The 24,139-nt window shown below is 35.1% G+C and overlaps 3 protein-coding genes across 4 annotated transcripts; all 3 read left to right on the plus strand.

Moving 5' to 3' along the window:
- The first annotated feature begins 1,362 nt into the window (after positions 1-1,362).
- On the plus strand, positions 1,363-3,655 carry LOC122723840. The gene is made up of 5 exons (XM_043957732.1): positions 1,363-2,164; positions 2,261-2,790; positions 2,891-2,959; positions 3,058-3,071; positions 3,307-3,655. The coding sequence occupies exons 1-5, from the start codon at positions 1,363-1,365 to the stop codon at positions 3,653-3,655; spliced, it is 1,764 nt and encodes a 587-aa protein (XP_043813667.1).
- A 5,724-nt stretch (positions 3,656-9,379) lies between these two features.
- Positions 9,380-11,622, plus strand: LOC110616780 (shikimate O-hydroxycinnamoyltransferase). Of its 2 annotated transcripts, XM_021759270.2 has the most exons (3): positions 9,380-9,562; positions 9,609-10,020; positions 10,592-11,622. In XM_021759270.2, the coding sequence occupies exons 2-3, from the start codon at positions 9,613-9,615 to the stop codon at positions 11,474-11,476; spliced, it is 1,293 nt and encodes a 430-aa protein (XP_021614962.1). In that variant the 5' UTR covers positions 9,380-9,562; positions 9,609-9,612; the 3' UTR covers positions 11,477-11,622. The 2 variants fall into 2 exon arrangements, with proteins under 2 accessions (XP_021614962.1, XP_021614961.1); XM_021759269.2 differs by having other exon boundaries at positions 9,380-10,020.
- Positions 11,623-23,095: 11,473 nt separating this feature from the next.
- On the plus strand, positions 23,096-23,530 carry LOC110617823 (secreted RxLR effector protein 161-like). Its single transcript, XM_021760831.1, has one exon. The coding sequence runs from the start codon at positions 23,096-23,098 to the stop codon at positions 23,528-23,530; it is 435 nt and encodes a 144-aa protein (XP_021616523.1).
- The last annotated feature ends 609 nt before the right edge of the window (positions 23,531-24,139 follow it).

Consider the following 24,139-nt stretch of genomic DNA (forward strand, 5'->3'; position numbering starts at 1 on the left):
TAGATAATAATATGACATATTTTGTTTCTAATCAATGATCAACTGCAAAATACCTCAATTTGATTACCTTCAGCTGAAAGTTTTTTAACTATTTGTTTCTTCAATTTTAATTGCATTATTTATTATTTTTCTTTTAAGTTTATTTTTATTGGCTTGCCCAAGGCAAAACCCCTCTCCTCAAAAAATTATCTTCTTCTCACTTTTTGAATTAAACTATTCTCTATTTCAAATTGGCCATCTAAATTAAACAAGATTAAGGTCTCTGTAAGATCGATACTCACTTACCCTGTCTACAAGTTCTTGTCAATTGAGAAAAGGGAAGTAAATTTTAAATTGACGGATTCGACACCCGTCAAATTTTGGAGCCGTTGCCGGAGACCTATAACAATTTGTTTTTATTTTTATGACCAGATCTGAGAATAGTAGGATTCAATTTGATCCAGAAATTGAGAAGAGTGCAAAAAGGTTGAGAAAAGCAACCAAGTTGCAAAAACAAGCCAATTCGGGAGCCTCTCAATCATTTGCCTGATCCCCTCTGTGCGCCGAAGAGACCTCATCTTCAACACCAACCGAGCCTCCAGTTGACACAAACCAAAGAGACAATATGGCCGCAGCTGCTGCCGCTGAAGAGCAACCCCTTTGCATCACATACCCAATATTGAATGCACCCTTGGAATTACGAACATGTATGATTCATATGTTACCAAAATTCCAAGGCTTGGAGAATGAAGACCCTCATCGTTATCTAAAAGAGTTTTATGTGGTTTGTTCAAGTATGAGACCACAAGGTATAACTGACGAACAAATAAGGTTGGTAGCCTTTCCTTTCACTTTAATTGAATCTGCTAAGGATTGGCTCTACTATTTGCCCCCAGGTTCAATCACCACTTGGGTGCAAATTAGAGACTTATTCTTAGAAAGATTTTTCCCAGCGACCAAAGCATCATCAATAAGAAAGGAAATAAGTGGAATTAAACAAAGAAAAAAATAAAACTTTACATGAATATTGGGAAAGGTATAAGAAATTAATTGCAAGTTGTCCAAAACATGGAATCACTCTAAGACAACTTAACCTTCATTTTTACGAAGGACTTTTGCCATTAGAATGAAGGATGATTGATGCTGCTAGTGGAGGTGCCATTTCAGAAATAGAACCTGAAGAAGGTAAAACCTTAATCTCTAAAATGGCTGCCAATTCTAGACAATATGGCCAAGAAGAGGACATTCCAAGAAATGCCAATGAAGTAAGTATTGCATCTTTAGATTCTAAAATTTCACAAAACAGCTGCAATTCAATAATTGGCTGCAGGGAACAATGCATGAACTTGTGGCATTTGCAAACAAGCAGATCACCCCACAGATATGTGTTTTATCCTTCAAGAAGGAGAGCAACAGGTAAACGCCATTGCAAGGTTCAATGGACAACAAAGGAAGTATGACCCATTTTCAAGCACTTACAATCCAGGGTGGAGAGATCATCCAAACCTTAGCTATGGGAATAGACAACAGAACTTCCAGCCAATAGCAAACTATCAAACTGCAAAATCATGTATGTCTCTAGAAGACATTGTTCAATCCCTTGCTAATAGCACTCTTGCTTTTCAACAGGAAACGAAGTCAAGCATTCAAAATTTGGAGAATCAAATGAGCCAACTTGCTACATCAGTAAGCAAGCTGGAATCACAAGGGAAACTGCCTTCCCAAACCGTGCCAAATCCAAAACAGAACGTAAGTGCAATTATGCTGCGAAGTGGGAAGGAGTTAGAATCTGCCAGCCTGAAGAAGCTTGCCCAAGGCAGTAAGGCAGACCAGAAGATAGAAGCAGAAATAGAGATTCTAGAAGAGAATCAGCCTCAAAAATATGAGAAAGAACAATCCTCAATACAGGTAATACGTCCACCTTTTCCTGAAAGATTTGCTCAATCAAAAAGAGAAAAGGAAGAGAAAGAGATCTTGGAGATTTTTCGCAAAGTTCAGGTAAACATACTCCTTCTTGAAATCATAAAGCAAATACCAAGGTACGCGAAATTTTTAAAAGTCCTTTGCACTAATAAAAGAAATCTGTATGGGCACGAAAAGATTAAAGTAGGGGAGAATGTGTCAGCTGTACTCCAAAGAAAAATTGCACAAAAATGTAAAAACAAAGACATGTTTGCTATATCATGTAAAGTTGGAAATCTTAAAATCAAGAAGGAAATGTGTGATTTAGGAGCTTCCATAAATGTTATGCCTCTGTCAGTTTATTTGTCTTTGGATGCAGGTTCTTTGAAACAATCAGGAGTTACACTCCAACTCGCCGATAGATCAATAGTTTATCCTAAGGGTGTGTTGGAAGATATTTTGGTCCAAGTGGGAAAATTAATCTTCCCAGCAGACTTCTTTGTCTTGGATATGGAAGATGACAGTTCATCCAACTCTACAGATTTATTGCTAGGAAGACCATTCCTTAGCACAGCTAGAACGAATATTGACGTGCATGAAGGCACGCTTTCAATGGAGTTTGATGGAGAAAAGGTAAAGTTTAATGTTTATGATGCAATAAAACATTCTGATGATAATTTTTCTCTTTGCAACATAGATGTAGTTGATCCTCTCGCTCAAGAAGCCTTTAAACTAAGCAAGAAAAACAAGTTGGAGATAGTTTTAACCGAAAACTTGACAATGGGCTGCCTTGACAATAGCACATCGCAATTCAGTGAAGAAATCATAGAAATAATCCACTCATGGGACACTTTAAACCATAAGGCATCAGAACTTGAGTTAAAATTACTTCCAGCTCATTTGAAATATGTATTTTTGGAAAGTAATAACACATTTTCAATTATAATCTCCTCCAAGTTGAACCCTTTAAAAGCAATGAAGTTAATTTGGGTGTTGAATGAATATGAAGAGGGAAGTGGATGAAATACAACATGCCACTGTCCAGCCTAGGACAATAAACAAGGGCACTGTTTGGGAGGCAACCCAAGGTTAAAGGCTTGTTCAAGCCTAGAGTCACAAGTAAGTTTTCTTTTAATTTTTCAGTTTTAATTAATTTGTTTGTTATTTTTGGAGCAGATTGGATCATCTAGGTAATTCGAAACTTTAGAAAACCTTTTTGAAGGTAAGTTATTATTGCTCCCAAAGGAAGGTAAGTTTTATTCTACTTTATCTTATTTTGTACTTGAAAAATAATAATAATAATAAAAAATAAAAAAAGAAAAAAATAAAAAAATAAAAAAATAAAATAAAATATAACCCTAATTCTTTCCCTCTCCTGTCATCTTCCTTTTCTTCTTCTTTTTCATTTCTTTTTCTTTTCTGCAGATGGCCAGTGCCGCCTCCTCCCGCGCTTCGACCAGGAGCCGCCGCTCGTCGCACCGCAAGCAGACCACGATCCTATAAAATGTGGCGACCGAACCAGTGGACGCTCCATCATCACCGGTCACGCGTCCCTCTGCCGGTCTCGAAGCCTGCACAACCTTCATCGCTGGACACAGCGCCCCCTTCGCCAATTGCGACGTCTTCGCCGCCGATTGCCAACCCAGCCACGCCTTCTTTGCCAAATCGCGAGTCCAACCTCATCGGTTGCCACCTCCTTAGCGCCAACACCGCCGTTAACCTCCTCGCCGGTTGCAGCCATGCACCAGCGTTTGCTGATGAGATAGAGTTATGATGATGAGGAGGTGAAATTTGAGATGATCCAAAAATGCAATCCAACCACCACCGGCTTGAGCTTTATACGACTTATCCTCAGGGAAGTTCTCTTTGAATTACTTTTATTTTATTTTGTGGACTTTTCCCGTTGATTAATTTTTTTTCCACATTGAGGACAATGTGAGGAGTAAGTGTGGGGGGAGATATGGCAGCCCCATTCTTACCATGAGAAATTGATATTTCCTCTATCGTAGAATCTAAGTTTTTATGTCATTTGCATGCTAGCTTAAATAGAATAAAATCATCATTGTTCATTTTGTTAGTCTTATTTTTAAGGCTTGTTTTGAAAACTAATTAAGTGTGGTCCTTATTTAAATAGTTGGGTAAAAACTACATGTTCTTTTAAAGAAGTTACTGCCTTTTATTGAGAATGAATTAAAGGACATTTTCTAGATTATATGTTTATGTGAAAATAAAGGGGGTCATCAAATAAATAAATAAAAAAAGAAATAAATGCACTCCTATGACCCACTCCTCTAGTTGCTTGATCAATTGGTTACCAACCCAATGGTCCAAGTAGTGCGGTACTTGGTGTCCCCTTAAGGTAATTCCGTATGGAGAAATCGGTATTTGGAAGAGTATCACCCCTTTTTGAGCCATTTAAAAACTCGCCCATGCCTTTTTATTGGGTAATTATGAGTGGAGCTAGTAGCCACCTGAGCTGAATAATCTGGGGCAAGTGGCTCAATAACCATTTGTTTCACGTTCACTTTATCGGTTTCAGATAAGATATAGTAGGAAGTGTAAATAATAAATAATAAACCCCCAATATTTAAATTTTATTGGTCTAGTCAAGAATTCTAAGATTCTATTCTTTCAAAAGGGCAGTCTAATATTATATGACATTCTAATATTTTTTATGCTTGAAATTGAATTGAGGACTAACTTTATGTTTTGAGAAACACGTTTTAAACATGAAACTTGTTGAAGTGAACTTTGGTGAATTAAGCTATTTCTACTATCATCCTATTGCATGACAATTTAGTTCTTTGCTTTGGACAAATTAAATTTCAGTTTGGTTGAGGACAGGGTTGTATTTTATTGTTTTATTTTAATTTTTGTACTTGAGGACAAGCAAAGGTATAAGTGTGGGAGAATCTGATGAGTTGCAAAACTCACATTTTTTTCCTCATTTAATTCCTTGATTTTACTGTAATTTTGATATAAATATTTAATTTTAATTTGAATTTAATTTTGTACAGGTTTATGAGCAGAAGTTGAGAAAAGGAAGAAAAAATGTTGAATTAAAGGATTTTTTATACTGGGAGGCTACAGTCTTGACCAAACCTGTAACCCAATGCGATGGGGAGATAAGATAGATTTTGCCATCTAAGCAGCTTCAAGTGGAGTCAAATCGAATCAAACTCAATCAGATGAGGGTAAATATCATATTAGGATAGAGATAAGATAAGGATAGAGATAAGATAGGGATAATAGATTTTACTTTAAATTTAATCTTTTTGTGCCCATATAAAGGCTCATAGCATTCAACCTAGAGACTCATATTCTACCTCTCACTCTCATTTCCTCTCTCGTTGCCCCCACCTTCTCCATCTTCTTTTCTTTTTCTTTTATTTAGTTGTTATAATTTTATTATGGCCATGAGTGGCTAAACAATTTATTTTCAGTTGAAGGTTAAATTAATTTAAGGTTTGTTCAAGTTGTGAGGTTATGTACTACAACTCTCTTCATCTTATTTTTATTTTCTATTAATTTCTGAATTTGAGAAACACCACCTCCATTATTGTTTTCTTGAGAATTCAAGGGGCCCATTGAATCTCTTAGGAAGACAACATATTGCTAATTAATCTAATTAAATTCGTAATTGTTTAATTGGGTTAATAACAAGTAGCAATTAATATATTAGTTTATATTAAGAAATTAGTAGATTTGATTTAAATAAAACGCGTGTTTTTATTGATCAAGTTTGGATTCTTCTCTCTTGATGCAGTTGACTAATTAAATCTATATGGGTGTTGGAATTGTTAGTTAACTAGGAATTAATTTAAGCACGAAGGAAGAATTGGTGGGATTCGCGTGTTTGACCACTATAACCAACCAATAGATAATAATATGAAATATTTTATTTCTAACCAATGATCAACTGCAAAATACCTCAATTTAATTACCTTCAGCGGAAAGTTTTTTAACTATTTGTTTCTTCAATTTCAATTGCATTATTTATTATTTTTCTTTTAAGTTTATTTTTATTGGTTTGCCCAAGACAAAACCCCTCTCCTCAAAAAATTCTCTTTTTCTCACTTTTTGAATTAAACTATTATCTATTTCAAATTGGTCATTTAAATTAAACAAGATTAAGGTTTCTGTGGAATCGATACTCACTTACCCTGTCTACAAATTCTTGTCAATTGAGAAAAGAGAAGTAAATTTTAAATTGACAGATTCGACACCCATCAACTCCAAAGTGGACTATGCAATTACTGAAGCAATATTCTTATGAATACTCACCACCTGTACCTGTATATACATATTCATCCAATGAAATTATGACATATAATTTAAAATTAAAAGAAATTTTATAAAAAAATATAATGCAATCGACGTGTTAATATGAAATTCTCAATTTTCGTATAAATTAATTTATACATTTGAATACATAGTAGAATTTTCCTTGATACATACTGCCAACTCCATTTGATGATGGAAGTTGGGAATTGGCCATATGCCAACCGGCTGATCACATGTAATGGTTGTTTTATGAGATTTGATTTCTAATATGCATATGTTTTCTTCCTTCTGCTTAAACTAAATATTCCAATCTTTGATTTCATGTGTTGAGACGTTAAAATTACTAACATGATAAGGCTAGGATTTTCTTTCCTCTTTTTCTTTCTTTTGTTATATTTGTGTTTTTTTTTAATACGAAATTACTTAAATGTAAATATTGAAATTATAAATAAAAAAATTATATAAACTCGATTTACAGTACACAATAATATAATGGTATTTATATAAAAATTAAACGAGACCTATCTATTTATATTTTAAATTCACAACAGGTTAAATTTAAATAAAAATTGCGCAATATACATAATACTTTGATAATTTGCAACATTACTCGTTAAGGTATATTTCCACATAAGAAGAAGAGAAGACAACCGGCTAAAGCCAAGAAAGAGCCTTTAATTAGGATTTAGGGTTGTGGTCACTTGAAGCCACCCTGTGAATTGTCCTTTTATTTTCCACAACTGTGTAAGAAAAGGGGACATTATTTGTTGCATATACCTAACTTAACATCCAATAAATCAAATATTAAATTAACATAAGGCATATTTAATAGTTTGGAATAATAATTTTAAGAAATTCATTAATTTATTCTTATTTAAAAATCACTTAATTAAAATATTTTGTATGCCTCAATATGTTTCAATAGCTTCTACTTTTGTAATATAAGATTTATATAAACTCTTGTTAACCTCAATATCATTACATGTACACTCGTGCCAAGATATGTATACTCTAGGGTTAACACCTTAAAAAACAACATAATATTTTTTTATTTTCTTTCTTTTCATCATAGCAAAATATACCGCTAAATAGTGAAAAAATTCAAAAAAATAATGAAAATGATATAAAGATGAAATGAAGTGTCTTTTTATATAGATGTTGGATGTTCTTATAAAAATGAAGATAAAATTTAAATCATCCTTCAATAACAAATAGAGATATTGATATTCTTAAATCTAATAAGGTATTCTCGATAAAAACAAAGAAGAAAAATATATAGAAGAAAATGATCTTGTAGTAAGAGTTGGCATGTAAAAGAGATGAAAATTAAAAAAGTTTTAAGAGAAAATGAAGTAGAGGTCGGTATTCTTGAGTCTAAGAAAAAGAGTTATAAAGAAGAAGAAATCGTATAAGAACATAAAAAAAAAAAGATAAAACTTAATAATAAAGTTATAATAAATTGAAGGGTATAAAGTAGTTGACATATTTATAGAAAATAGAATTTTATTTTAGAGAGAATTTAAAACTTAAATTTTAAATTCTATACTTTATTTTTAAAAAAATAGAAAAAAGATAATAAAATAAAAATATATTATGAAATTATTTAAATAATCTTATTGATGCATATTTATGATGGATCAAATTGAGCCAACAAGCTTTTTCCTTAATGAACCAAACATTTATTGGTTGTACTATTCAAAACAAAACGTTTATTGGGCGGTTCAAAACATGACAGCAAAAGATTGTATTGTATTGAAATATTGCTATTTACTTAACTTGTTATAAATTTAAAATATAAAAAAATAAATTTACCATTAATATTATATTTTAATTTAAAATAAATAAAATCTAAATTAAAATTCCTCTATTTTTCAAGAAAAATTATCATATTTCATTGATTTCATTTAAATTATTTTCTATGAGCTAAAAAGTTTTTTTATTTTTTCAAAGGATAGAAATAGTTATTTTTTTCGATTTACTTATCACTTCATAATTAGGTTTGTCATTTTATGAATTAATAGCTAAGTATATCTTTAGGAGAGTAGTCCCACAGCTTTTCCTGCTGAAAACCACAGCTGACTGAACTTGTCAAATTTCTCTCTCTTCTATTATGTATTTTATCTTAAAATTTTAAATGCCGTAAACATTATTAGAAAGAAAACTATACATATCAACAAAATTAAATCATTTCGATTTTAAAATTATAAAAAAATATATTAATAAGAATAAAAGCATCTTAATCATTTACCCTTGCTAAATATTTAAGTGATAAATTTTATTAAACTAGATAATTTTTTTTTCATTTTTGTTTATTTTTATAATAATATTATTATATCTTATTAAAATAAGTAAAATATTAACCACATAATAAAAGTTTTAGATATAAAATAATTAGATTAAAGGAGTAACACTTAAACCTTCAGAATATATTTTTTTGAAAAAAAGCTCTTCGGAGAATACTAGCATTGACAATCTATGCAATTTGTATTAATTTTTCTTGAAATGTAATAGTTTATTTATAATTATTAATATTAGTTTGAATTAAAATAAATGTTGCTAAATTTCAACTTTTTTTAAATTACTTTACCTTATATTATAAAAAATAATATATATATATATATATATAAACATCATATTAAATTATTCATAAAAAAAATAATTAATCTTTGTAATATAAAAAAATACTTTAATTGATTTTTTAGTTTTGAAAAATAGTAGTAAAAAATTTATCTCTTATATTAAATATTTACTATTTAATTTTTTTAGTATAAAATTTCTTTTATAAAATATATTAAATTTTTAAAAAATATATATTAATTAATTTCTCCATATTATACTTTAAATTTTTCTCTGACTGTGAAAATTAATAAAAAAAATTAATTAATAAATTGAAAAATGTTAAATTATTTAATTTATTTTTAAAATTAAAATATCAATTAATAAATCATTACTATGAAAATAAATTTAATATCATAGATAAAAATTATTATCTTAAATACTTAAACTGTAATCGATAATAATTTAAAATTATTTTTAATTAAAATAATTTTAGATTATTCTCATAATAGTATTAATAAAATAATTTTATAGCTATTACTCTTAAATTAAAAATGTTTTTTTATAATATATCAACTAAATATTAATTTATTCAAGTCATTTTGTCAGTCCACAGAATATTATTGGTGGGTAAAATTAAAACTTTATATATGGCTCTATGCCTCTTTGATGTTCAACGAGATCTCTTTTCAAAAAATTGAAAAAGGCAAGATGAAAGCAATTCATAAATATATATAGGGAAAAAGAGAAAAGGCATCCAACCCTAATTTCTTTATCTTCTCCAACTCCATTTCTTGCTCTTAAGGCCACACAATATCTTTCTATTGCTAACCCACAAAAGGTTCGTCCGTCCAATATTTCATTTTTCTTTGTGTAATTACACTCAGATCAATGAAGATCGACATAAAGGAATCTAATCTGATACACCAAGCTGAAGATTTGCCTAATAATCAGCACCAGTGGCTCTCTAATTTAGATCAAATCCATGAAAGAAACATCATTCCTACAGTGTACTTCTACAAGGCAGCTGATCATCCAATCTCCTTTGAATCTAAAGTGCTAAAGGAAGCTTTGAGCAAAGTTCTTGTGCCGTTTTATCCTGTGGCCGGAAGGTTAGGAAGAGATAACAAAGGTAGACTTGAAATTGTTTGTAATAATGAAGGTGTGTTGTTCATAGAGGCTGAAACAGACTCTGAATTAGATGAAGTTGGTGACTTGATGCTCGTGGAAGTTTCTCAACTCATTCCATCAGTTGATTATTCACAAGGCATTTCTTCTTTCCCACTTCTTGCTGTTCAGGTACAAACTCAGACGTATTTTATTTATTTATTATTTTAGAGTCGAAAAAAATTTAGTTACATCATGTGAATTTTATATAGATTTTATTTTTATTATATTCTAAGAGTGGATATAGGTTCAGTTTAAATAAAAATTTTTAGATAAATATAATCTTAATATTTAAATCTTGCCATGCTTGAAGTTTAAAATACATATTTGGAAAAATTACTCTTTTAATTTATGTGGTATAAAAAAAACTCACTAATTGATCTTTCTATTAATTTTATTCACCATATATTATAAAAAAATTTAAAAAATTCTCAATATGAAAAAGTACTAACGAGTATATATTTTTATAAAATTAAAAAATCAATTATTTTTGATATCACAAGACTTAAATAATAAATCATTTAATACTTAAAATAATGTAATGATTAACTAGTAAATTATTTAAAATTTTTAAGTGTGTTTTAATATATTTTTAAAATCGTGAAACCAATTAATAAATTTTCTCGTATTATAAGAATTAAATAGTAAATTTTTATATTTATTTTGGAAAGAATAATGAGTTTCACTTTTTATTTGCGGTTAGATCACTAAGTTTAAATGTGGTGGACTATCTCTCGGACTTCGCTTTCATCACATAGTAGCAGATGGTGTTGCGGCTCTCCATTTTATAAACACATGGTGTGATGTTGCACGAGGACTATCCATTACAATGCCACCGTTCATTGATAGAACCATTCTTGGCTGTAGAGCTCCACCAACCCCAAGATTTGAACATGCTGAGTATGATAAGCCACTTTCCATGAACTCTGCCACCCAAATCCTAACATCACAACAAAATTGTATTCAAATATTTAAGATCACACTTCAACAACTTGAAACCTTGAAAAACAAAGTAAAGAATGCTGATGGAAAAACAAAGTACTCTACCTATGAGATCTTAACTGCACATATATGGCGTTCCACATGCAAAGCACGTGCTTTATCTAATCATCAACCGATTAAGTTACTCGTACCCATTAATGGTCGGTCTAGATTGCATCCTCCACTTCCTCCTAACTTTTTTGGTAATGTAATATTTTCAGCAACAGTATTTGCTTTATCCGGTGAGATTCTATCAGAGACACTAAAAAACATTGTTGAAAGAATTGACAAAAAGATAAAGATGATAGATGATGAGTATATGAGATCGGCCATCGATTACTTGGAAGTAATGGATGACCTAACCCCTATCTTGCGAGACGCCAATACTTGTCGATGCCCAAACCTTAACATTGTTAGCTGGATGAGGCTGCCTTTCTATGATGCTGATTTTGGTATGGGAAAACCCATAATTGTGAGGCCTGCAAATCCACTTGAAGGCACGGTATACATAATGCAAACTCCAAGTGATGATGGAAGTTGGCAATTGGCCATATGTCTACAGGCAGATCACATGCAATCCTTCCAAAGGTTGTTTTATGAATTTTGATTTCTTATGCAAGTTTGTATTGCTATGAGTTTTATGTATGCAATAATCTACATCACTCTCTTCTTTTCACTTCAACTGAACATTCCAATTATGTTGGATGTCATGTTTTGAGATATTGACCTTTAATATAATAATGGAAACTTGATAATTTTTTCCATTTTGGATTGTTTCGAGTATAATATAAAGGCAACCCTAATAGTATTATATTGTATATATTTTTTATATGTTGATTTTAGAAACTTTTTTAATTCCTTCACGCAGTAGAGATTATCCTATCACTACTTTATTTTAGCGTTTAGAAAATGGTATTTTCGCATTATTTATAAAATTATTGTCTTAATTTTTTTTAATAAGTGGAATAATTTATTATAAAATCCAGGAAAAACTTAGTATAGCACACACCACTAACTCAGCCCCCAAACAAAATACCCAACTTAGGCACTTGCATGCTAAGTGAAAAAAATTTGGTAAAGCAAAAAAAGCATACACAAAGGCAGATTCAAGATAGAGATATCTAGAGCTAGATATACAAGTTTTTGGAAATAGAGGAGAATAAGGCACACAAAATCTTAAGCAACAAACAAATAGATCATAACCAAGCTATAAAATCTTCTTGCCTACAAACACCTTGTTTGGCTAACGAGTCTGCAATCCAGTTTATCTCACGCAAAATATGCTGAAAACGATGGGAGGGAAAAACTTTAGAAAAATTCACAATTGAGCTGTGAACATGATCCAAAGTCCAAAGATGCTTATCATTTGAGGAGGTCCAAGAAACTGCAACCATAGAATTTGATTCAATGGCAATGCCCATATAAGCATTTCACAAGTTCGATTTACCAACAAGGATGCTCAAACCCTTTTCAATGGCATAAAATTCTACAGCATTAGAATCACTTTGTCCAATAGAGCAAGAAAAGAAACAAAGAAAATGACTATCATAGTTACATAGAACAACACCTGTACCCGCAAGTCTAGGCTTCTCTTTTTGCAGATCTATCAACATTCCATTTTAACAAACCATTAACAAGTTTTTCCCAAAGGATATTAACTCTTTGAGTTTGAGAGCCATTGGTCCAACCCTTAATAGCCTTAAAAGATGAAAGCAAAAGAAGGCCAGAGTAGAGAACGAAAACATGTAGAGCCTTCATCCAAATAGAAACACGGTGCAAAATGAGACAACAGAACTCATTCATTAAGCATCTTTCTCATCAAAGATTTTATTATTTCTTGTCAACTAAAAGGACCATAGAATAACATAAGCTAAAGCAACCTAAAATTTTCATTGAAATTTACCAACCACTAAGAATTTCCATTCAGCCAAAAGCAATGGGAACACAAAAGAACAACCCCACCATCTAAGGAACCACACCCAGACATTCTAAGAAAATAAATAGTGAATAAAGATATGAGAGATAGTTTTCACAAACATATCACATATTGGACATGTCAGGTGGGATGATACAAGATGACAAAGCCATTCTTTTGTACATAATCTACCATGACTTATCAACTAGATCAAATTTTCAACCTTTGGTGGAGCAATACCTAACCAAATAAAAGGCATACCCAACTTCATATCACAAAATGAGGCTAGCAAACATTTATAAAGAGATTTCACAGAAAGAACCCATTCTTTTTCCAGTTTCCAAATGAGATGGTCTTGCTTAAAATTGCATAAATTCACATTACTAATAATAGCAAGCGACTTAAAGAGATAAACTCCCACTCCCATAGGTTGGGCTTCCAAAAGAGCTTCCAAATCCAAATCCCATTATCCTAATAACCCAGATCACCATCATAGCATCCTGATCTGATGATAAATTAAAAAGTCTGTTAAAAATAAATTTCAAAGGTATTTCGCCAAGCCATTTGTCATGCCAAAAATTTATTTTGTCCCCATTACCAATAGCAAAAGATATATTTTCCAAAATGAAAGATGTATCCCTTATAGATAAAGATTTTTGGATGTCAGCCCAAATAGGGGACAATTTATTACCCACAGCTATAGAAAGCCCACCACCCACCTGAAAAATATACTTGGATTTTAAGACCTAACCCCAAAGAGATTCTTGGTCAGTACTAGGTCTTCAAATCTACTTGAAGAGAAGGGCTTGATTTTCCGGGCTGATGTTTTTAATCCCTAAAGCACCATCTGTTTTAGACTGAATCAGAGTATTCCAGTTAATAAGGTGTAAATTTTTATCAGACACACCATCAGACCAAGAAAAAAGTCTCGTATACGAACCTCAATTTTATTAGCTATCTTTTTAGGACCTTAAAGATAGAAAGATAATAAAGAGGCAAGCTGCTGCTGCATGGCTTGATCAAAGTTAACATTCCAGCCATTGAGAGAACTTTACCTTTTTAAAAAGACAATCTCTTTTCAACATTATGGAGTATTAGTGACCATGTGCTACATCTTCTACTATTAGCACTAAGAGGAAAACCGAGATATCTTGTTAGTAAAAAACCAATATTACAGCAACTGAGATTGGCAGAAACAACGTGCACGTACCATGCAGAAACAATGTGCAGTGGGTACGTGCTTATTAACAAAATGACAGCTGGCGTAATAGCTGGCAACAAGCTTATTTCTTTCATTTTTTTTTCGGAAAAAGAGAAACAGACGCTGAACCATGTGGTACTATGATACAGGGGCAAGCAACCATATGACAGGTAACAAGCTAGCCTTAACCAATCTCGATGAGTCAATCAAAGGGAATGTCAGGTTCGGTGATGGTTCAGTCATCAAGGTAGAAGGCCGAGGCACCTCAGTGTTTCAATGCAAGAATGGAGATCATTTCAAACTAACAAATGTATACTATATTCCTCGATTAAGATCCAATATTATAAGTCTTGGTCAACTCGACGAATCAGGAGCAAAAGTGGTGGTGAAAGCAGGGATTCTGAGAGTTTATGATGCAGAGGACAGGTTGATAGCCAAGGTGCAGAGAGCGGAAAATCGCCTTTACATGATGAGAATGACATAAGCAAAATCAGAGTGCCACCTGACAAGGCTGTCTGAAAAGTCTTGCTTATGGCATGCTCGCTACGGGCACCTCAACTATCAAGCATTACGCAAGCTTGCACAAGAAAGCATGGTAAAAGGTTTACCAGAAATAGAAACAGTGAAGCACATTTGTGAACAATGTGTGATCAGCAAGCAGCATCGCATGAGTTTCCCGAAAGCAGGAGAGTATCAAGCAACCAAACCTTTGGAACTCGTGCACGGTGACTTGTGCGGGCCAATATCACCTACCACATGTGGCGGAAATAGGTATTTTCTCTTGCTCGTGGATGATTACAGTCGTTATATGTGGATTGAGATGCTCAAAAGAAAAGATGAGGTTGTTAGTGTTTTCAAGAAAGTAAAAGCTCAGATCGAAGTCCAGTCCGAATGTAAGCTCAAAATGTTTAGAACAGACAGAGGAGGCGAGTTTACATCAAATGAGTTCAGCAAGTTCTGTGAGTTACACGGCATCAAACGCCAACTCACAACTCCTTACTCCCCACAGCAAAACGGAGTAGTAGAGCGGAGAAACCAAACCGTAGTGGAGATGATAAGGTGTCTCTTGAATAGCTCCGAAGTGCCAGCTACATATTGGGGAGAAGCTGCACGTACTGCAGTATACATATTGAACAGATCACCCACAATAAGTGTCCAAGGTATGACTCCGTATCAAGCGTGGTATGGAAGACTTCCGAGTGTTCATCATATGCGTGTTTTTGGTTGCATTGCATATGCCAAGAACACAGCTCCACACTTGAGAAAATTGGATGACAGAAGCATGAAGCTGGTTTTATTGGGATATGAACCAGGGTCCAAAGCATACCGGTTATTGAACCCAAATACTAATCGAATTGTGGTAAGTCGGGATGTTGTGTTTCAGGAAGAAGAGAAGTGGGAATGGCAAGGCCAGACAACAACCAACTCCACAACAGAAGGACCACTTATCATCACATACAAGGAAGCACAAATGGAAGAAGACAAAAACCTCCGAAGTCAGGAACTGACGCCGGCTTCCTTATCACCTATAGCCGGGTCAGGTCCAAAACTTTCAGAGACAGGAGAAAGCAGCTCGGAGGGACCAAGGAGGTTTAGGACTCTTCAACAAATTTATGACAACATAGTGGAGGTCGACCAAGACTACGGTCTTTACCTGATGTCAATTGAAGAACCAACATCTTACCATGAAGCTGCCTGCAGTGAACATTGGCGACAAGCAATGATAGAAGAAATGGAGGCTATTCGGAGAAGTGGAACGTGGGAACTAGCAGAACTCCCAAAGGACCAGAGAGCTATTGGTCTGAAATGGATCTTCAAAGTAAAGAAGAATCCGGAAGGGGAGATCATTAAATATAAAGCGAGACTTGTTGCGAAGGGGTATGTGCAGAAACAAGGCATAGACTTTGAAGAAGTCTTTGCTCCCGTAGCCAGGCTGGAGACTGTGAGAGTATTACTTGCTGTAGCCGCTCAAGAAGGCTGGATAGTGCATCATATGGATGTCAAATCCGCATTCTTGAATGGTGAGATAGAAGAAGAAGTTTACGTGTCACAACCGGATGGATTCATTGAACAAGGAGAGGAAGGAAAGGTTCTAAAGCTACGAAAGGCCCTGTATGGTCTTAAGCAGGCGCCTCGGGCATGGAATATAAAGCTAGACAAATGTTTCCGAGAGCTGGGGTTTCAAAGATGTATGATCGAACATGCAGTCTACAAAAAACACAATGGAGATGAGGTGCAGATTGTGGGAGTGTACGTAGATGATCTGATAATCATGGGCTCAAAACCGAGAGGTGTGGAGAATTTCAAAGCCAAGATGAGAAAGATCTTCGAGATGAGTGATCTTGGGATGCTAAGCTACTACATGGGTATAGAAGTCAAGTAAAGGCCGTATAGCATCACCCTTAACCAGTCAAGGTATGCTGAGAAGATGCTCGAGAAGCTCGGTGACAGAGCATAATTTAGCCCACTTTATCATGATAATCTTGATGTTTATTTACACCTTTTCTACCTAATTTTGTGGTTTTGTTCATGTTTTGCAGATATTAGGTGTAAAGAGACAATCTGGAGAAAATGCTCATAAAACTGCCAAAAAGTGCCAAATATGGAAAGTTCCAGAAAAGGAAAGTTTTCATATATGGAAAGTTCCAAATAAGGAAAGTTTTCATATATGGAAAGTGCCAAATAAGGAAAGTGTCAGAAAGCACAGTCAGCAAACTGTCCGAAATTCGAACTGCAGAATCTTTCCTGCCTTATTTAGAACATGTGCCAAGAAAGGAAAGTTTTCAAATAAGGCAAGTTTTCAGAAAAGGAAAGTCTTCAAAAGTGCAGAGAAAAAAAAGCAAATAAGGAAAGCTCAGTCAAAAGATTATTTGAAATTCAAATCACAGATCTTTCTTTCCTTGTTCAAAAGATGTGCACACACTACAGCAGTCATGTCTTCCTGTTTAGGCAGCAAGATCTCAAGGAGATGCTCTTCCTCTTCTGCATTCAGCATTCAAAATTCAAACGAAGGCTCCACCTAAAAAGGAAAGACTGGACAGATATATTTCCACTTCTGCACATTAATGACTGCATTCTCCTGCCTCTTTTGCAATCCATGCGCGTGCCACCTCTTCTAGAAGCATGATCCGCGCGTCCTTCCTCTTCTGAAAGCCTTGGTACGTGCATATTTCCTTATGAACATCAAGCCACGACTTTTCTTCCTCTATTGGCAGCCTTGGATCGCTCTTCCTTCCTTTTCAAGCACAAGGTACGCTCCTTTCCTATTCTGAAGGCAATCTGCGTGCCAACTTCCTTCTGAAGCCTTGCAGTCCGATTCTTTCCTCTTTTGCAACAACTTGGGCAGCAAGTTGCACATGGGCAGCACCTTGGGCAGCCTCTACACTAATTAGGAAGCAAGGTCAGCATCTAAACTTATTTAGGAAGCACAATCTGCGCCTCCTTCCCTTTCTGAGACCAAACCGCGCGCATCAACTTCCTTTCGCAGTGCATTTTCGCGCAGCCTTCCTTCTGAAGCCGAAAAGCGCGATTCTTTCCTTTTCAGACACATCTTGGGCAGAAAATACCTCTTGGGCAGTAAGTATGACCTAGGGCAACACTTTTCAACTATAAAAAGCCACATAAGAAGCCTCTACATGGTCTTTACACTCCCCCTGGGAGACACCTACGGGATTGCAAGTGACATCTTCTCTTTTTCTTCCTTTCTTTATTTTTAGTTTTTTGTTTCAGCCATGAGTGGCTGAAACCTTTTTTCTAGTTGAGGATTTGGTGAAACTTTGGTTGTATTTTTGGATTGAGAGACTTGAACTACATGGTTAATCTTTAGTTGCTTTTCAATATTCATGTAATTTGGTGCTTTAAGATATTATTGCTTTGTCGTGCGGATCTCTATTGATCTTTGATTTCAAGGTAATATATTGTTGTTTGAATAATCTTAGTCCGTATTTGCTTGGATTGCTCAAATATAAGAACACTTGGTGTAAAAACCAAGGAAATTGCATGATCTAGTGTTGTCTCCATGCATGTGGGTGACTAGAATTGGTTCTCTCTATTTCTTTATGCGATTGACTATTGTATAAGGCCTGTGGCTCAAAGACGTTCTTTGGCAATTGTTAATTAGTAATTAATTGGAGGACTATCCCTAATTGATTTAACCTAAAAGAGAGATAATGGATGTGAGAAGCTTCTTCAATCTCCATGGCCAATTTATTGAATCAACAAAGGAACATATGAGTCAATGATCAATCCCATCAACTTAAAGTGAATCCGAATCTTCAACTAGAGCTTTTCTCTTATTTGTTTTCTCTTTATTTTTATTATTTGCTTTACTTTATTGTTTCCACCATTAGTTTAATCAAATCAATCTCAAACCCCCCTTATTTACTTTACTCGCAATTTATTTTCATTGTTTATTTATTTTCTGTTTGTTCATTTGGTCTACTCAAGGAAGGTAAATAAGTATCAATTCCCTGTGGATACGATCCTTTTACCACTGTCTACAGTTTTAATATTGTTGGTAGTTAAAAAGGTTATTTATTTTGACCGGCTTCGACAACCGCTTTGTCAAAATTGGCGCCGTTGCCGGGGAGTTGATTTAACTTATTTGTTTTTCTTTCAGGACCAAATTTAAAAAAAAAAAAAAAAAAAGAGAGCATGTCATCGCAGACCATCTTCTGAAACATCTCAATCGCACATCTGAATCATGGATGAGGTAAGTAGATCTGATCTTTCTTTTCTAACATCTTTATTGAAAGATTTAACCATAGAACAAGACGCGGTAAGTACACCTTTCCGCCTTGTGGAACTTTATGAACAAATCGCTGCTATGAGAAGTTTTGTTATAGACCAAGCTGAACAAGCTTTTGAAGAACAACAACTCCAACAAGTACATGCATGTGAAAGATTCTATGGACAGCCGAGATATGCAATACCTGAAGATACCAGAACTAATCTTTATAAGATGTTGGAGACCTTGCACAATTTCCAACAGGAAGTGGATCGAGTAGCCGCCAAATGGAGAGAAGACATGGTAAGAAAAGAGGAAGAGCGTCAAGCTGATGATGAAAGATGGCAAGTACAAGAACAAGTTGCTGAAGAAACCCAACCAGAAGATAGTTTGTCCAATCAAACTGATCAAACAGAACTTGTTGCTTTAGATATCATTGATTTTATGAGCCAAGATGTTTTTTATGTAAATCAAAATGATATGCTAAATGATGATCCTTGCAGGAAAGAGAGCCAGAAAGAGCCAGAACTGAAAGAAACTGACTGTTGCATCCAACAGGTGGACTGCAGCCATGCGCAGAATGAACAGAAGCAGATCGCACCACTTCAGCTTGGTGCGCAGATCAACCTTGCGCAGGACAGTCCTGCAACACTTCCAGTCACACTTCTTCAGCTTCCATCGCATGAAACTCCTTCTAGCCTCCCATTGCAGACCAACCTTGCGCAAGAAGGAGTACCTGAAAGCCTTTCAGTTGTGTCCTTTCAGCTTCAATCGCAGATCAGTGGTCTTCCGCCTCCCTTTCAGGTAAGTTCTGCGCAGAAAGAAGAATCTGAAACTCCTTTCAGCCTTCCAATGCAAACAGCCCAGGCTCACAAGGAACAAATGGTATTCCAAGCACCCAAACCAAAGGAGCATGCAGATCTATGCTTGCCCAAGCCTCCAGATAAGGTAGAATTTGTTTTGCCCGAACTCAATGCTAAACTGCAGCTACATATGGAGAAATATCAATTGAAGCTCGAAGTGCTAAAAAATGCAAACATAAGGGCTAGAGGCACACCTCATCTGAAAGAGGAGAAACTGATCATGTTACTTCACGAGTACATGAAAGAAATAAGATGGGTTATGACTAAATCAAAAGGCATGCTACACTATTCACTTAATTCTGTTGGGACCCTTTTTCCTCCCCCAATTACTTGAGGCAACTTGCCAAGTGGATCGCACCATACAACACCACACCAGGGGAGTACTCAGTTTCCTTTGTTCTTTTATGTTTTCTATACATTGAGGACAATGCATGATTTAGGTGTGGGGGTGCGGATCTCTGAAATTTTTAATTTTTGCTTTAGACACATTTTTCCTTTCAGTTTGCATTTTCCTTTCAGTTTTTTTTTTTTTTTTCTTTTAGTTTGCGTTTTCTTTTCAGTTTTCCTTTTAGTTTGTGTTTGATCAATCACGGTCTTCTTCTTTTTGATTGCTTTACTCAAATTAATGAACTATGTTGGATGAGCTTTCTTTCCATGACTCCATTGATGTAATGACTCTTTAAACCTAGGTTGAATCAATTGCAATGAGATATATTCATGTTTGGGAATTACTTCTTGAATTGAATCTTTGAGCTTGCCATGGTGAAAAATATATTGATGACACTCATTTGAGAGAATGAATTGAAATGTGTGTGAATGAACTTAATGTGACTTGTTTTAGCGATTGGTGTTGATTTGCCCAAATCATTGAGAAAAATAAATTCAGAAAAGGCCTAGACTTCATAAGCACAAATTGAAAACTGTTCCAATGGTCAAAAGACTATGAACAGAGCTAGTAGCCACTTGGACAGGTGACCAACTGAGTAACTGGGGGTGGGTATCACTAATATGTACCTTCACGTCAAAAGGTTGGTGACTTTTTCAAGCAAGTTTAAAGTGCAAAAAGGTTGAATAAAGTACTTCAAGGTAAGGGCAAGTCACTCTCAAAGCTAGAATATGTCTTAATTGAACTAGAACTTGTGCATGTATGATCTCTCTCTTGAGTAAAACCGATCCTAGCCATGGTAAGTAAAAGGAGACAAGGAAAGAGGTGAGTAACCTTGATGCATATATTCTTTATTGCAATGCTTCAAAATAGGGGTCTAGAGTAAGAGCTTAAGTGGAAATAAGGATCAAAGCAAAGAGAGTTTGTTTAACTATGTTTGTTTGCTTGAGGACAAGCAAAAGGCTAGGTGTGGGGGTATTTGACAGAGCATAATTTAGCCCACTTTATCATGATAATCTTGATGTTTATTTACACCTTTTCTACCTAATTTTGTGGTTTTGTTCATGTTTTGTAGATATTAGGTGTAAAGAGACAATCTGGAGAAAATGCTCATAAAACTGCCAAAAAGTGCCAAATATGGAAAGTTCCAGAAAAGGAAAGTTTTCATATATGGAAAGTTCCAAATAAGGAAAGTTTTCATATATGGAAAGTGCCAAATAAGGAAAGTGTCAGAAAGCACAGTCAGCAAACTGTCCGAAATTCGAACTGCAGAATCTTTCCTGCCTTATTTAGAACATGTGCCAAGAAAGGAAAGTTTTCAAATAAGGCAAGTTTTCAGAAAAGGAAAGTCTTCAAAAGTGCAGAGAAAAAAAAGCAAATAAGGAAAGCTCAGTCAGAAGATTATTTGAAATTCAAATCACAGATCTTTCTTTCCTTGTTCAAAAGATGTGCACACACTACAGCAGTCATGTCTTCCTGTTTAGGCAGCAAGATCTCAAGGAGATGCTCTTCCTCTTCTACATTCAGCATTCAAAATTCAAACGAAGGCTCCACCTAAAAAGGAAAGACTGGACAGATATATTTCCACTTCTGCACATTAATGACTGCATTCTCCTGCCTCTTTTGCAATCCATGCGCGTGCCACCTCTTCTGGAAGCATGATCCGCGCGTCCTTCCTCTTCTGAAAGCCTTGGTACGTGCATATTTCCTTATGAACATCAAGCCACGACTTTTCTTCCTCTATTGGCAGCCTTGGATCGCTCTTCCTTCCTTTTCAAGCACAAGGTACGCTCCTTTCCTATTCTGAAGGCAATCTGCGTGCCAACTTCCTTCTGAAGCCTTGCAGTCCGATTCTTTCCTCTTTTGCAACAACTTGGGCAGCAAGTTGCACATGGGCAGCACCTTGGGCAGCCTCTACACTAATTAGGAAGCAAGGTCAGCATCTAAACTTATTTAGGAAGCACAATCTGCGCCTCCTTCCCTTTCTGAGACCAAACCGCGCGCATCAACTTCCTTTCGCAGTGCATTTTCGCGCAGCCTTCCTTCTGAAGCCGAAAAGCGCGATTCTTTCCTTTTCAGACACATCTTGGGCAGAAAATACCTCTTGGGCAGTAAGTATGACCTAGGGCAACACTTTTCAACTATAAAAAGCCACATAAGAAGCCTCTACATGGTCTTTACACTCCCCCTGGGAGACACCTACGGGATTGCAAGTGACATCTTCTCTTTTTCTTCCTTTCTTTATTTTTAGTTTTTGTTTCAGCCATGAGTGGCTGAAACCTTTTTTCTAGTTGAGGATTTGGTGAAACTTTGGTTGTATTTTTGGATTGAGAGACTTGAACTACATGGTTAATCTTTAGTTGCTTTTCAATATTCATGTAATTTGGTGCTTTAAGATATTATTGCTTTGTCGTGCGGATCTCTATTGATCTTTGATTTCAAGGTAATATATTGTTGTTTGAATAATCTTAGTCCGTATTTGCTTGGATTGCTCAAATATAAGAACACTTGGTGTAAAAACCAAGGAAATTGCATGATCTAGTGTTGTCTCCATACATGTGGGTGACTAGAATTGGTTCTCTCTATTTCTTTATGCGATTGACTATTGTATAAGGCCTGTGGCTCAAAGACGTTCTTTGGCAATTGTTAATTAGTAATTAATTGGAGGACTATCCCTGATTGATTTAACCTAAAAGAGAGATAATGGATGTGAGAAGCTTCTTCAATCTCCATGGCCAATTTATTGAATCAACAAAGGAACATATGAGTCAATGATCAATCCCATCAACTTAAAGTGAATCCGAATCTTCAACTAGAGCTTTTCTCTTATTTGTTTTCTCTTTATTTTTATTATTTGCTTTACTTTATTGTTTCCACCATTAGTTTAATCAAATCAATCTCAAACCCCCCTTATTTACTTTACTCGCAATTTATTTTCATTGTTTATTTATTTTCTGTTTGTTCATTTGGTCTACTCAAGGAAGGTAAATAAGTATCAATTCCCTGTGGATACGATCCTTTTACCACTGTCTACAGTTTTAATATTGTTGGTAGTTAAAAAGGTTATTTATTTTGACCGGCTTCGACAACCGCTTTGTCACTCGGCCTGGCTGAGTGCAAGCCATGTCGGGTTCCAATGGATACACGGGTGAAGCTGAACAGGTCAGATGGAAGTCCTCCGGTAGATGCAACACTATACAGGAGTGCAATCGGAAGTCTGAGGTATTTGGTGAACACTCGACCCGATCTTGCATATTCAGTTGGAATTGTAAGTCGTTTCATGGAAGCCCCAACAACGAAAGATCTAGAAGCTGTGAAACAGATATTGCGTTATGTGAAAGGCACCTTACATCATGGGTGCATATACAACAAGGTGGAAGAGGATGAGTTCAAGCTAGTAGGCTATAGCGACAGTGACTTAGCTGGAGACGTGGATGATCGGAAAAGCACGATAGGGGTAATCTACTTCCTTGGACAAAGTCCTATCACCTGGATTTCTCAGAAGCAGAAAGTTGTAGCCTTATCCTCGTGTGAAGCCGAGTATATTGCTGCAACAGCAGGAGCTTGTTAAGGCATATGGATTAGTAGGCTGTTACATGAATTGATCGGTTGGAAGACAAACAAGTTCATGTTAAGAGTTGACAACAAATCTGCAATCGCTCTCACAAAGAATCCCGTCCATAATAACATAAGTAAGCACATAGACATTAAGTATCATTTCATTCGAGAGTGTGTTCAAAGAGGAGAAGTCGAAATCGAGTATGTTAAGACTGAATCACAACTAGCGGATATTCTGACAAAGCCACTATCCCGTGACAAGATCGACGAGTTGAGCATGATGATTGGGATCAGAGACGTGAAGAACAAGCTTACGGGGGAGAAATGAAAGAAATAAGCTTGTTGCCAGCTATTACGCCAGCTGTCATTTTGTTAATAAGCACGTACCCACTGCACGTTGTTTCTGCATGGTACGTGCACGTTGTTTCTGCATGTTTAGTTTGAACTGTTCAACGTGTCTGTTTTTCCTTTAACCCGTTTAGCGTCTGTTTCTCTTTTTCCGAGATTTGCGGCTTCAAGCTTGGATTGTTTTTGTTTTTCAGTTGTAAATTCAAGTATAAATAGCAACAATAAGCTGATCAATGAGATCGGTGTGTGAGCTAAGTTCTTAAGGAATCTGAGC

This window comes from Manihot esculenta, chromosome 6, assembly GCF_001659605.2.
Source record: "Manihot esculenta cultivar AM560-2 chromosome 6, M.esculenta_v8, whole genome shotgun sequence".
Taxonomy (NCBI): domain Eukaryota; kingdom Viridiplantae; phylum Streptophyta; class Magnoliopsida; order Malpighiales; family Euphorbiaceae; genus Manihot; species Manihot esculenta.

Coding starts and splice junctions, on each gene's coding strand:
- LOC122723840 (XM_043957732.1), top strand. CDS start 1,363: ATGTGTTTTATCCTTCAAGAAGGAGAGCAACAGGTAAACGCCATTGCA. Junction 2,165..2,260: donor AGACATGTTTGCTATATCAT/GTAAAGTTGGAA, acceptor CTTTGGATGCAG/GTTCTTTGAAACAATCAGGA. Junction 2,791..2,890: donor TTCCAGCTCATTTGAAATAT/GTATTTTTGGAA, acceptor ATGAATATGAAG/AGGGAAGTGGATGAAATACA.
- LOC110616780 (XM_021759269.2), top strand. CDS start 9,613: ATGAAGATCGACATAAAGGAATCTAATCTGATACACCAAGCTGAAGAT. Junction 10,021..10,591: donor TCCCACTTCTTGCTGTTCAG/GTACAAACTCAG, acceptor ATTTGCGGTTAG/ATCACTAAGTTTAAATGTGG.
- LOC110617823 (XM_021760831.1), top strand. CDS start 23,096: ATGGATACACGGGTGAAGCTGAACAGGTCAGATGGAAGTCCTCCGGTA.